This window comes from Python bivittatus, unplaced genomic scaffold, assembly GCF_059951505.1.
Source record: "Python bivittatus isolate LINGU-HERP-01145 unplaced genomic scaffold, Pbiv_v1 ctg000200_np1212, whole genome shotgun sequence".
In the NCBI taxonomy this organism is placed as follows: Eukaryota; Metazoa; Chordata; class Lepidosauria; order Squamata; family Pythonidae; genus Python; species Python bivittatus.
Genome location: NW_028277040.1, coordinates 10,294,625 through 10,309,287, shown reverse-complemented (window position 1 = coordinate 10,309,287; position 14,663 = coordinate 10,294,625). Strand labels below are relative to the sequence as shown.

Sequence of the window (14,663 nt, the reverse complement as noted above, 5' to 3'; positions counted from 1 at the left end):
AGTGGACTAAATGCAGGAATAGATTATACAGCGCTTCAGGGAGACTGCGCCCAGCAGCTGTCCAAATCTTGCATTGTATAGGCGTTATATCCTGTCCGCAAGCTGTGTGCATCTTTGTTCAGTGAAATGTATTGTTGTCCCCCTCTCACAGTGTAAACCATTTCTGCTGTTCTGGTTTTAGCTCCAAAGCACCTTCCCTGCAGGGTAGAAGTTCTTCTGCATCCATGAGCTTTGCCGTTTCAAGGAGAATGCTGTGTTTTGTTGTCTAGCAGTTTTCACATTTTCTCTCTTTCACTGTCACAAATCCAGTCACAGTTACAGAGTGTTTTGTTCAGTTCTATTCTTTTATGAGATTGCAGGAAAGGGTCACCTGATCATGTTACAGCCTTAAAGGATGTCAGCTGACTCTACCCCTATGCATTGCTGCTTTGATTTTCAGTCTCTATTTATTTCTGCGGTTTATCCTTTATAATCATAGTTTTCTTTAGTGGCAACAGCAGCTGAATTGCTAGCCAGTCATTTATGCAGGAGATCATTACTGCTATGTTGGGATAAAAGCAACCAGATTAACAACAATAGATGATAGGCACTTTGATATAGAGACACAAAGGAATAACATGGCTAGGCTACTACTGAATGCTTAAGAATGGTTAAGCCTTTGGGGGAATTCAAAGGTCACAATCTCCTCTCTCCGTTCCGAGCAGGAATCTTCCTTGTCATGCCCATTTTCTAGGCAGCAGCATTAACCACCAGGATTTCTGCTTAAAGTGAATTAGAAAACCAGCACTTTGAATTTCTTGTCATGTGGATGTAACCATAGATACAAGTCTAGTCTTTCAAAATGGAACGCTAATTCTTCAGAACTCATCCTCAGACCACTTTGATCATAGAACACAGAGTTTGCATGAATGTAAATATACGCAGGGATCTTTTTAGTAAGAATGTCCCTGTTTAGACTGAATAAAGCCATTGTTGGACCTGTGATTGTACTATCGCTTTTGTCTTTTGTTAGGTGACTTTGCTGTACTTTTGAAGGCAGGCATGACTGTGAAGCAGGCCATTGTTTACAACCTCCTCTCAGCAATGATGGCTTATGTAGGAATGCTAATAGGAACAGCTGTGGGACAATATGCCAATAACATCACTCTCTGGATCTTTGCAATCACTGCTGGCATGTTCCTCTACGTGGCCCTTGTGGACATGGTAAGATTCACAATACGTAGTGTTGTATGCCTGTGCTCCTTAGGGTGAGGCAGTGCTTGGAGTCCTGCAGGCTTGCCAAGCTACGATTGGAGCATGCAGCTCAGCTAATGCCAGAAGATCCAGGCCATATGGAAGGACAGTGAAGGAGCAGTTTCTCATAAAAGGAGTGGAATGGGCCTGGGAAGAGCCAGAGCAGGGATCGCTTACCACTATAGGATGGACAAGCGATGACCTTGGATTCTTAGCACGGAAAGGCAAATATGCTTGAAGAAGTTGAAAAAAGATTTGGTGGGATGACTCCTATAATTAGAAGATGGCACTTGAAGGATATCATTTGCCTAAAGGAACAGAAGCAATAAAGAGTGAGGGGGGAGGAGTTACTATATGCTACGAATAGCCACATTTGCTCGTAAATCCAAGTGAATGAATTTGGGTAATGTTATAGTTTGCAGCTCAGAGTTCCTTTTGGCGGATCGGTGGCCATTTAATTTTGATGGATGGATGGATGGATGGATGGATGGATGGATGGATGGATGGATGGATGGATGGATGGATGGATGGATAGATAGATAGATAGATAGATAGATAGATAGATAGATAGATAGATAGATAGATAGATAGATAGATAGATATGATAGCAAGCAAGCAAGCAAGCAAGCATCTGGGGTTAAAATAAATGGAGAAACTAATAAAACCAGTCCTATGGTTGGAAACTGAAGTCAAGTTTTGTTATATATATATCTTGGGCTTCTAGAAATGTTTAAGCCGTGACAGTAACACACAGAATTCTACGGCAGAGGAAGTTCACGGGAAAAGAAGTCCCAGGGAGACTGTCCCAGCCACCTATCAGTGCAGGTCAATCATTTCAAAACACAGGTCCCTTCTCTACTTCTAAATTGCAGATGGGGACTCCCTAACTGAAAAAGGGTTATTCAGACCTTTCCTTCCTTTCAGCTTCCAGAGATGCTTCACGGGGATGGAGACAATGAAGAACACGGCTACTGTCCAGTGGGTCAGTTCATCCTCCAGAACTTGGGGCTTGTCCTGGGTTTTGCCATCATGCTGGTGATTGCCCTTTATGAAGACAAAATAGTGTTGGACATTCATTTTTGAAAATTTCCAGTACTCAACTGTGATTGCAGCCATGCTACTGTAAGACTTTTTTAGTCTGCCCTGTGATACTGTATGCATATCAGTTCCCAGACAAAGCAGTGACACACACTGATTTATCAGTAACAGTATTTTGGTATCTGTATAAACAGGCTCTGCTTTCTTTTAAGAAAGGAAGAAACAAAAGACTTGACTCATTTGGTTCAACGCTGTTGTTTTTTTAAATAAAAAATCAGGTTGTGTTGGAAGCAGAACATGTAAACATGATGCATGAGATGCTGTTACAAACATATTGTTTCTATTTGGCTCTGGCCGCGTGCAGCAGAAATCACATCCCTTGCTGACAAAGCGTTTTGTGTTGTACTTGAGCAAATGACGAGAGGCACCCCTATCCACAGAGCCCATGTGTCAAGCTATGTCATTCTCCAGGCTCCTTGTCCCAGCCTGTAACACACACAGGCTTGCAACTAAAATTAATTGGCAGTGCACAACTAGAACCATTCTGGGAGGGGTTACCTTTTTAATGGGGTTTAAACAAAAAACAAAAAAAGATGAATTGTTTCTAGCATGTTATCAGTGGATTGCATTTGCTCCCAGCCTTGTTGCCTGCTCTCTTGGCTCTTTTGCACTGTGCTGAATGGTGTGACCAAAGTGAAACCATGTGTTTTTCTGGTTCAGCCACTTGATTGAACTTTCCTCCCCCTTTTTTCGGTCCTTGCCAATCAGCTGTTTAGTACAGGGTTTCAAGCACACATTCTTGTCTGCAGCCACTGCTACACAGCTCTGCAGTTATCGGCTCCTTTGCAAATTCTGGAGCCCCTTCCTTATTATGTTGGCGATGCAGTATTGCACTCTTGTCCTTTTGAAGCCCAAGGAAAAGCAGGCTGTAGATTTCTGAATCAAGCCTTAGGGGCCTGTGTACCTCTGGGGAGGGGGGGTGTTGAAAAGTATTAGCTATTTAATGTTAGCTTGTGGACATTGGTTAGCAAAACGCCGGATAGTTAAATATTGCTTGTGGACTCTCCCCGATCCCCTTGCTGCAGTTGTGTAACAAGTAGCAGTGCTGTTTGAGCACTCAGGTTGTAAGTGGTTCCTACTTTCTACTCCGTTACTAATGGAGTGCCTGCATCAGGTTTTTCTGACAGCAACTCTTTTTTCATGTCGGTTTACATGATTCCTGGGAATAGTTTTGAATGTATGACTTCAGTGCCACACTGCCGGAGTTTGGAGCACCTGCAGCAGCTTGACATTGGGAACTTTATCCCCAAAGGAGATTATTTTAATTGTTCACTTTTTTAATTCTGCTGGGCTTTTATCTATGTCTTTGCTGCAGTTGGGTTCCTTCTGTAATGTAGAAGTCCCAGGGTCTCTTCTGAGGAGCCAAGCGGGTGATTTCCTATCTCGAGGGTGCTTCCTGCTGGAGAGGGGGACCATTGTATCCTTGACATCTCCCCATATGGCTGCAGGGATTCCTAGAAACAGTGTGCAAAGGAGGAGTGTCGCAGAGATGAAATAGGAGCAGGCCTTCCACGACAGTAAAGCAGTTGTCTCAGCCTCATGGCATGTGCAGATTTGGGGAAAAGCCTTATCTCTGCAGGAGTTAGCTTCACCATGGGGAAGAATGTTCGTGCCAAGCAACTATTAACTCCCAGAGACAGATTGTGAGAAGAGCAGGCTCTTTCAGCCCCATGAAACAAGAACACAGTGTAACAGTCCTAAACAAAGCTTGGGAGTTAGTTTCTTCCAGCATTTTTCTTGCCTTTTTTTTTTTTTTAATGTATATATATAAGCTGAGCTGCATAGGAAGGTTGGTGGGTTTGTTTTGTGGGGGAGGGAGGTACTTGATTCCTATCAGAGAATTCCTAAAAATTAGAAAACCAAACAAGCTTTCATTCCAGTTTGTTTTTTGATCGTTCCACTTACTTTTCTCCAGACATTCCTGTGTTTATGTGACTTTGTCTACTTTAAAGGTGTGTTGGATGATGGTGGCTTTTGTGGGAGGGATAGAGTACTAACAAACAGCAGCGTTTTGGCTAGCTGTTGGCTCCATAGAGAGGATTGGACCCTACTCTCTTACCAACTGCATATCCACTGGGATCTCGGAACAACTGTAAGGACTATAAGGTTGGGTCTTATTTGGTCTTGCTCTCTTTGCTGGAGAGGGTAGCTCATCTATAGCTAAAAATGCTTCGCCCCAAGCTAGAGGAGGTGACTTCCTTTTCCTAAGGTTTGGGCCCTTGGACTTGTTTTATTAGAATCTGGCAGAGGGCATCACTGGAGTGAGACTTTTAGTCAGGAAAAAAAAAAAAGAGTACAAGACTTTTGAGGCCTGTTTTTGTAATTATGAATAAATCTTTCTCTACTTCAGGTAGTACTTTTTCCTTTTGCATTTTGCTGGCATGTGCTATATAGTGTGATGTCAATCTGGGGAAAAGAATTAGTCCTAAGTAACAGATTTTAATTTTTTTTTTTTTTTGAGAGAGAGAAAACTCTACAAAACACAGGTCATTTAGTGGAGTGTTAGGATTTTGATGGGCCTTCAGGAGAAAATCCTCCCTCATTCACTTGTGTGCCTGTTACGTGTTTTGAAGAGCAGCCCTAGCTTCTCCTATTTCCTTGGGCAACGAATTCCCCAACTTTTTGAAATACAATTAAGTGATCACATTTGGGACAATCGGGATTCCACTACATTTCTACATGGATTCATCATTCCCTTCCGCTGGAGTCCAGTCTCATTTAAATGTGTACTTGTTAGAGGGCGTAAATGTTACTTGTATCTTACAATGCTGTCACTGTGTGACATCCCATATTGATCACACTGCACTGAATCAGCTGTGATGATGATGATTGCTTAGAAAATGCTGTAGCATCCTAGGATGCAGTGTGACTTCTTTCCTTACGGTTGAAACAATGTGATTATGGTCCTGAAAGATATTTGAGATACAGCTTTTGGAATTGGGGGGGGGGGTGTTGTTTTGATTTATTACAACAAAATCCATTTTTAAAAAATATATATATATAAAGCTGGAAATGATTAAATGCTGTTTTTGTCCATTGTCAACAGTGTTGTGTTTATGTCTGTTCCTTATTCACAAGGAACATAAGAAAATAAAATTACTGAATAAACAATTACGCAGACTGCTTTTTACCCACGGGAACTTTTATTATTATTATTTCATGCAACTTATTTTAATCTTTTACAAATTAAAGATGCAAATAAAGTGTATTTAAAAGTTTTGAAACATTTGAATTTCTTTAGAAAAAAAGCGATTAAAAAGACAGATACTGAATGTGGCAGGACAGCCAGCTAGCCTCTCTCTCACGGTGGTGTGTCTTAGGTTAGGAGTTGAGCTGGCATAACAGGGCCACCCCTCGTCCAATCCAGTGTTCTTCTGGCCTGTCTGAAGGGAGAATCATTGAAATCACAAAGTTGGTGGAGTGGCCTGTAGTGGACAGAGTTCCTCGTCTTTCGCTTGTCTTGTACACTGGAGCCAAATAACTCGGTCTGTTGGGAATGTCTGACCTTCGGCAAGGCTTGAGCCACATCTGCAGCAAGTAGAGGGAGACTTTTAAGAGAGTCCAAACTGCATGTGGATTAGTCTACTTCCCTTGATCTGGGTGGGGATGGATTACTTTTGTGAATCTCTGAGCAAAATCAGGCCAATCGGCATAACGGCACATTCAAATACAGTTACAGCACAACTTGAGAATTGGGATATGGTCACATCGTTACTTGTTACATATGCACGGCTAATGTGCATGTTTGAATCCCCATCGTGGAACTAGCAAGTCCCACTGAGCTTGCTTGAGCCCAGGTCAATGGATGCCGAATCACTCTATAAATTGCTGGAAGAATTCTCATTTATCAGGAAGATACTAACCACTGGCATATTATCATAAAGGATTTTGGGGTAAGATTCCCCTAACTTCTTCGTCTTCCTGTTCCAGCGAGCTCCATCCAAGAATAATCCATGAACGTAGACTCCTATTTTTTATTTGGAAAAAAATAGGATAAGTTGGTATAAAATGATGTGATTCAAAGGCAAAGTATTGAATTTTATATTGTAAGTGAACTTTACATTGGATTATGAGTTTTTGACAACTATCGTATAAATGGATTCTGTACATTGTACAGCTCGTAGAGACAAATCTAAGGCACGAATCATTTCTGTATGTAAAAGTAAACAGAAAGGAGATTGGTTACAGCTTTACCATGGATGTAGTTATATTTCCACATACAAAAGCCCATTGAAAAGTATGGCTTATGTGCAGTTTCCTATACAGAAGTAGATTCTGTGTTAAATATGTGGCCATAACAGGCCACAACCTACCTCTTAATCTTTGTGATGATCTCCTCAAGGACTTTGCTATAACTAATTTTCCCAACATGAATTCGTAATTCAGTTAAACTGGCGAAAGAATATAATGCCTGAATTGTGTGAGTGTTATGCACAGGATCAAGTGGACAAAAGATGAGAAGAGCTGTGGTGCACATCTCTGCTTAGCATATATATGGTCTTTCACTTACCCTCAGCCTAACTCATGATTTTGAGAGCTTAAATTCCATTTTCTCAATTTTCCACCCTGAGCATCTTAGATGAAGGGTGGAATACCAGAGTGCTAAATAAAATAAAGTTCTCCAAATTATAGTACGGTCAATTTGATTGTATATTTACCATCTTCAGGAGCATATTTGTATTCCTTGTCTTCCAGAACTTCATAATCAAACCCTAGCAGATCAATTGGGATGGTGTATTTCCGAGCATAATTCTGTTGGGCACCAGTTAAGAAGGCTTGCGTGAAGAAAAATCCAGAAAGCCAGAATGTAGGGGGAGTTCCATTTTCGAACCATGTCTGCAATAACAGGAGGGGATGGAAATTCAGTTTAATGTTAACAAATGAATTCACAAGGTTGTATCTCAAGTTGTATTAATGGAATGCAACCTGCTGACTGGATTCCCCCCCGCCCCCCCTTTGGGCACTCTTTTAGAAATGGACAAGCCTTACTAAATGTGGCATGGGTGGCAAAGGTGAATCAGCAGATTTCTGGAATAGTTTTGTGAGAACTGCCTTGTGTTTGTGCAAGGATCTTTTAGCATTACAATGGACCCTTGGTGTACCCCATGTGGGACTCTGTCAACCCCAGCCAACGCGGCCAGGGACTGTAGTTATCACACAATATGAAAATGCCACATTTCTTACCTGAGCTCTAGATGGTAGCACAACAAGGAAACCCTGAAGGGCTGAAGAAGATGATAACATCATGCTATAACTCACTTCAGAATTTGCTAAATACCCTCAGCACGTCTAGGAGAGTTACGTTTCCTGTGCTCTTTTTTTTGTCAAGGATGGCCAGCCATGTTTCCTCTGCCTATGAATGCAATCCTAATTCTCATGTTAATGTCCTTTTAACCAGTAGCAGGAATATTCAGCAAATTGTTACCAAAGAATAATAGTAAGATGGGTCTCCAGCACTCACAGTCTGTGTACTTCAGTTTGAGGTGACTTCTAAAGTGCAGGCATTCAAGTAATTGGAAAAGTCGATATTTTATGCTCAGCAGCACAGCTTTAATAGGCAGCCATTGTACTAGGTTATGTAACATATGCCCTAATACTCAAATCATTGTAAACAACATGCTCCCAGAATCTGAAATAGCACTTTGGATATTTGTTGTACTTCATACAAGATGTGTGTGTAAGAGTATTTAAAGTCATATGAATTACGCTAACAGGATGATCAATACATCTAAAGATCCAGATCAGCAAAGGTGTTTTCAGTTCCTAGAATCAAAAACTTTAAGTGAAATGCTCACCTGTAGGAACTTCAATCTGGTAAGGAAATCATTCACATAGCTGCCAAGAGGTTTGAGGCTTGGATAAGACTTGCTCATCCACATGCCTGGAATTTTTCCCTTCAAAATACTATTTACCACTTCTTCCAGGTCCGCAGACATCACCACTAGACCCTGTTTGAGATACGGGAAGAGAAAAGACATACGAGTGGATTTTCCCCCCCTTCATATTATATACAGTAGCTTACCAAATAATGCCTTCAGGGAGTAGCTGAGCTTGGTAACTTACTCTCTATGCAGCAGTCACTCAAAATCTGCCTTGTTACAAGCTGGTACTCCTGCGTTGAGCTAATATGTGATCACATATAAATAATATAAAATAAAATAAATATATAATATAATAAGTAAACATATAATTAATTAATTAATTAGTGTGAAGTGAGTCCCTGACTCGCTTTACTTGCCTGTGCTTGTTATTAGGATTGATACTCCCTTCGTATTTCTATTACACATTCCAGTTGTGGAAGGTCAGATATATAATGACCAGAAGCAACAGTTCCGAGCAAACAGACAGGTGCAACATCTTTGAAAATTCAGTACTTGAGCTACACAATACTTGCATTTTACCCAGACGTTGGGAGTCGGGTGGCATAGTCTTACTTGTATTATATAAGTTCTATCACACAGATCATGAAAATGAATTTATCAGCTGGCCCGTCCCATACAGAACCCAAGTAGGAATCCTTAAGGCAGCCACATAAGGCATGTATTCTGTATTATATTCTAGAAGGGGAGAGGACTGAAAATGGACAGTCCACATTGAGTTCCTAGCAGAGCAAAGAGTTGAATAGAGGATTTCCTTGCTCATTGCTAGTTTGGGTCACTATGACACTTCAGCGACCTTTTTTTGGACCACCTTTCCAGCTGCATGGCAGGCCGCGGGTTTAGGTTGCTGTCTTTTTCCACGACTTTTCATTCTATTCCTCGTCCCCACTTCTAGACTTCTAGATCAGCAGTGATGCATTATGCAGAGCAAGTTACAGTGACTGAGAACTGCTCCTCCCAGATAACAGTGAAGGGCAGAGCCCAGGGATTATTGCAACCCTTCAAACTAAAAGAACAATTGGGCAAATCCACAAAGACCCTAGTGAAAATAATGGGAGTTGACAGTCACTCTTTCCAGCCCATTCAGACTAAATACGCTTTCTCGTCAGCTCATCTTACCTTGATTGCTTTCTGAATGTTGATACAGGAATCTCGTATAGTTTGCAGCAATCTGTTAAATCGGCCCATCTCTTGTACCAGCACAGTGTTCATGCTCTGGGTGTAGGTTGTTGGGTATCTCCTCATTGCTATTTCAATGTTAAAGTCAGAGGGGAGCTTACTTTGGATGTCGCTTGCCACCTCGCGAACAATCTCATCAGACGACTTGGCACCAGCACCTGACGCACGAGACTGTTTACAAAAGAGAGTGAGAAAGTGGTGAAACGCTGCGAAGCCTGCCTGATAGTTCAGCTCAGCAGGAGGAACCTTTACTGGGGACTTAAACTGGGCAGAAAGTGGCCTGTTGGTGTCATTTAATTCACATGCAGAAATTATGTTTCTTGCATTAGAAAGATGGGGCTTGGAGCCATTTTTGTGCCTTTTAATATTCTCTGGGCACCTTGGACAGTGAACGATTTAATATAGCTGGCCAGTATTATTATAATGTAACATATCTCAAGGGCAGCAAAGTAGGCTGGGTTATCCCCATGAGGGCAATCTACTTCAAACAGCTCTCTCTCTAGAAGTGAAGATCTAGGAAACGTCAGTCCACCAGTTAGTACTAGGGCACTACTGAAATCAGAGGGAATGAAGTGTTAATCCAGTTCCAGCCTATTGCTTCCGATATGACCAACCATGAAGTACTCAGTTGAATAATCCTGCTAAGTCTGGACCCCAAACAATTTTGTTTTAAAATAGTGTGGCTTTTAGGGTGCACATATGTTTCTTTTCCCCACTATAACCTATAAGTAAGTAATTTGGAGAGCTTTAAAAATACACCAGCCTGTGTTTACCACATACATTTCTAATCGCCTTGAGGTCCAAACCTTTCTCACATAGAGTCTAGATCAGTGTTTCTCAACCTCAGCAACTTTAAGATGTGTCGACTTCAACTCCCAGAATTCCCCCCGCCAGCATGCATTACAATACTGATGGAATGTCCAGAAGAATACAGATGCCATATTTTGGAATTTATTGGAGATACTGAAAAACTTTACAGAAGGCAATTCAGTACTCTTCCTGAATTATCCTCAATTTACCTTTCTGCGTGCAGTTTGGAAATTGCTCTTGTAAAAGCTAATTGTAGTATTCCATATCCTAATATGCCAGAAAATTCATGAAGATTACAGTCCCACCACGAGAAAGAGCTGATTTTCTTTATTTCAAATATTATCCCCCAAAGCGAATAAAGCCATTGATTGTAATAGTGGTAGGCAGTAACTTTGAGGTTCTTAGTTTCTGAATTGAAAATGGACACACCTGTGTGAGAAGAATATTATCAAACAGCAACTGCGTTTCAGCTTGATCCTTAGTGATGTCAGCATTGGAGTTCATCCCAAAGATCTCTGGGGCAGGATTCAGAGGAAGAGTCTTAGTGTATTCAATGTAACTTTGATACTGAAAAAGATTGAGGACAGTGGTCTATCAGTAGATTGATCCTAAACTGCATGGATCTAAAGTCTGGCTAATCTAGTCAAATGAATTGACACCTGCCTGATTTCACTGACCACAAATAACTTGCTGTGAAAGGAGATTACGGATTCACTGAAGACCTGACCCCTCTCAAGAGCCTGATGATATTGAGGGTAAGTGAAGAGAGGTAGAGGATAATCTCTATTAGCCAAATGCTCAATGTAAGTGGGCATCTGGATGTGCTCTAAACCAAGATACATTACACCCCCTTTGGGATCACAGTCAGGGGCCAGCTCACATAGTATGAATGGGAAAAGCAAGTAAAGCAGTGAAGAGGAAGTGCGACATGCACACAGCATTTCTCCTCCAATGCTTTTCTGAAGGTGAATGATGGGAGGTTCTAGAATTTATTGCCACTTTATGTAGAGATATCTGTCGACTTGAACGGCTTTAAGAGAGGATTAGATCAATTTGTAGAGAAGCCTCTCACAGGTTTGAGTTCTGATGGCTATATGTTCCCTCCAGTGTTGGAGGCTATCTCATTTTTAATACTAGAGAGACTTGAGCAGGCACAGGAAGAGTTTCCTGTGCTTGGGCCCTCACTGCTTTCCTTCTATTCTTTTTCTAAGAAGAGGGAATAAAGGATTTGGGATCCTCTGTTGGGATGGGAGCTTGATCTTCTCTGTGAAGTGACATCTAACAATCCCTCTGCTGCTGAGTATGACCTGACATCTACTTATGAAGCCCCAATGGAAACTTTGAATCTTGGTCATGCTGGAGAATGCTGACATGTTACAAAGAGGTTTTTAAAGTACAGGTTGATGGCTACACTAGAGCTATCTCATTGGATCCCAGAGAATGACAAAAATGACATTTTTTGCTGCCCAGGAAAAGTTACCTGTATCAATGCATTATATGCATTATCTATGCTAGAAAAAAGAAATACAGAATTCCTCTGATACTTTCGCAGCTGTTTTAGATGTTGATCTAGCTTCAGCCCCTCGCCTGGATTTCCTTTCATTCAATGGGATTTGGTCAGGATAACTTCCTGTTGTATCATGCCCATTATGTGTTCTGGTGCTTACATCTCCTTCAGGAGGAGCATAATAAATGCCACTGGTATCAAATTTGTAGTCAGGATCCTCCACAATAACTGGATTATAGAACTTGTTTAAAATGCTGCGCAATGTGCGCCGATCCCAGTCATCAGTAACTCGGCCTCCATAATTACATTCACCCGTCATGTAGCGGAGAGCATCAAGTGGCAAGTCCTGAAACAAAACAAGGGTCCCCATGACATACCTGTGCCCTCACCATGTTTTGGAAACAGGATTTAGTAATGCTCAGAAAGGACAGCTCCCAAGAATTTGAACTCCACCTACTGAAAATACATACTTTTAACAAAATTATATTGGTCTTTAGCTAGGTTTGCTCACAGACAAAAGCCAGCGCCTATGACTGAAGCAGAAGTCCACACAAGCACACTTTTGTATCTCAAGACCATGGAAAGTGGGGAAGAGTCATTTTAGCCATGGGATGCCAAATTGAGGATAGTGGTGCAAACCTCTTTTGTACTGGGCAGAACTTCCTGCAGCTGTGGTTGCCATGTGTAAATCCCCAGAATTCCTCCTGGATAACATGCCACATATATCATATGGCTGTAATGCAGGGTAATTAACATGAGAATTTAAATTTGGCTAGCAACAAAGAGATGCCACTTCCAGGAAGTTTTGTCACTGCACCCCGTAAATTTTCTGTACCTCAAAGAGAAAACAGCAAGGGCAATTTCACCTCCCTATTTTGCTGAGAATCTCTCATGTATTACCCAAAATTCAAGATGAACTTCAGAGATTTGAAGCACTACTTCTCTGAAGAGTAGATTTTCATCCCTCAGTACTCTAGGCTAATACTACAAGGCCTCACTTTTATTCTCCCCCAAACCTTGTGAGGCAGATCAGCTTGTGACAGAAATTCAAGGTGATTCCATACATTTGGGGCACCCTTTCTCATCTCCTACATTAAACATACATGACTCGTGGCTCCCCAAAGATCCTGAAAAGAAGTCATAGCAGCTGCCAACAGCATCAAGAGAGAAATCCCCCATTTTCCCACTTAAGAAAGTCTGTCTATCTATCATCTATCTATTTTTGAACAAATAAACAGACAAACAAATCGTTACTACAGATGGCTCTTTCACCAGTAGAGAAAACAAACTGACATTATTTTGGAATTATTCAGTACCTCATACTGATTTAGGAACATATTCAACTGCTGCACGCTGATCCGCAGGTCAGTTTCATTAAACTCGTATGGAATATTCCAACCCAGGGGCCCAAATTTTCGTCTCTCTTGGACCAGGGCATGAAAGAAACAGAGGCCATACAGGAGCTTCTTGAATTCAGTCTTTGGAAAGGGAGAAAAAGGAAAGGTTCATCTACACCATTCTTCTGCCGAGTGATTCTCAGTTGTGCTACTGTGATTAACTCAGTGATTATTTCCTTTCTTGCCCCCAGATCCTTCCCTGCAGCCCTGGGACACCCTCTGAACATACTTGCTGAAAATTGGTGGTGTGGAAGTCCTAATATAAGCTAAACATGCCTTTAAAAAATTTAACATATCTAAACAATTAAGACTTCAACACTTCAGTGGCAAACCCAGGAGAAATGAAAACAAAATGCCCAGTTTCATTCTCTTACATTATCACCAGATCCAAATACTAAGCATGGCCCCCAAAGTTGTCCATGCTTGTCTTAAATGGGCAGTGGGGAAGGGAGGAGCCCTGGGTTCATTGTGCCATTGTTACTCCCCTTGCTGCGTGTCAGGCATCCTCCCCCACCTGCCATTTTTTTAAAAAAAGATTGTTTTAATTCAGACAATTCAGTGCTGCTAAACTAAGTGCCAGCCTTCTAGCATCATCTATATTTCTAAAGCACAGGAAATTATATTCCACTCTATTCTGCATTACTCAGAACTTTGTCCTCCTGCCACCCCCAGTATTGTTTCCAGTGCTGGGCAATATATTTTTGAAAAGTTTCAAAGAAAGCAAAACAAGCTGACAGAAGGACAATAGGGAGGATCCGGCTCCTGGAAAGGTTGTTCTGTGAGCAAAGACTGTAGGATTTGGATTATGTCTACCTGTTAGAAAAAATAACTGAAGGGGGATACCATAGCATTTTTTCAAATACCTGAAGGGTTGCCACACAGAAGGTCAAGACTGGTTCTACACGATGGCAGATTTTGACCGAAGTGCAGAACAAACTTCCTAATGGAAATCGCAGTTGGACAATGGAGCTAATGATCCAGAAACATGGCACGATGCCCTTTGCTAGATGGGTTCAAGCAGAAGCTAAAAAGCCATCTGTCAGGGATGCTTTGTACTGGATTCCTGCTCTGATCAGGAGCTTGGACTAGATGGTTCTTCCAAATCTTTAATTCCTGGAATGCCATTGGTCCCCACAGGCGTTCATTAAAACAACAACAACACAAGGGCAGATGACCGGCTTGGTGCTTTGCTTGGAACTGTCCCATTTGTCCAAAGAAAAGATAAATGGACCCTGATATAGTAGAAAACCTCATATGAGGCTAGGGAAGATAGTGAGTGACTGATGAATGGAAGCTTTCTGACTGGTCATACCCATCATGTTACCATTTAGTGCACAGGAATGTGTCCCATGGCAGCTGTTCTGGGAGGCTATACATGGCATGCTTTCAAAACCCAATGTGCCCACCAGCCCCAAATTCCCTGTTCCTAGTGTAGAGAGAGATTTCATGCAAGTGAAAAAGCTAAGCCAATCCCAGGCCCACCTTATGGGGGGAGGGGGGTCGACCTACTTCCTCCCCAGATTCTTTCCTCCCAACCAGGCAACTGCCGTTAGGTCCAGC

General features: G+C 41.7%; 2 protein-coding genes across 3 annotated transcripts in view; one reads left to right on the top strand and one right to left on the bottom strand.

The window, feature by feature from the left end:
* The window catches only part of SLC39A10 (solute carrier family 39 member 10), a 41,646-nt gene extending 36,170 nt beyond the window's left edge, over positions 1 to 5,476 (top strand). For both annotated transcript variants that reach the window (XM_007426943.4, XM_088135695.1), the window contains exons 9-10: positions 1,013 to 1,203; positions 2,158 to 5,476. In XM_007426943.4, coding sequence (XP_007427005.1) covers positions 1,013 to 1,203; positions 2,158 to 2,316 — 350 coding nt within the window. In that variant the 3' untranslated portion in view covers positions 2,317 to 5,476. The remainder of the gene's footprint in view (positions 1 to 1,012; positions 1,204 to 2,157) is intronic.
* A 141-nt stretch (positions 5,477 to 5,617) lies between these two features.
* Positions 5,618 to 14,663, bottom strand: part of DNAH7 (dynein axonemal heavy chain 7) — a 158,788-nt gene continuing 149,742 nt past the window's right edge. The window contains exons 57-64 of the mRNA XM_088135694.1: positions 13,023 to 13,184; positions 11,867 to 12,052; positions 10,629 to 10,766; positions 9,330 to 9,560; positions 8,127 to 8,279; positions 6,990 to 7,167; positions 6,195 to 6,298; positions 5,618 to 5,859 (exon numbers count right to left, since the gene is read on the bottom strand). Coding sequence (XP_087991820.1) covers positions 5,653 to 5,859; positions 6,195 to 6,298; positions 6,990 to 7,167; positions 8,127 to 8,279; positions 9,330 to 9,560; positions 10,629 to 10,766; positions 11,867 to 12,052; positions 13,023 to 13,184 — 1,359 coding nt within the window. The 3' untranslated portion in view covers positions 5,618 to 5,652. The remainder of the gene's footprint in view (positions 5,860 to 6,194; positions 6,299 to 6,989; positions 7,168 to 8,126; positions 8,280 to 9,329; positions 9,561 to 10,628; positions 10,767 to 11,866; positions 12,053 to 13,022; positions 13,185 to 14,663) is intronic.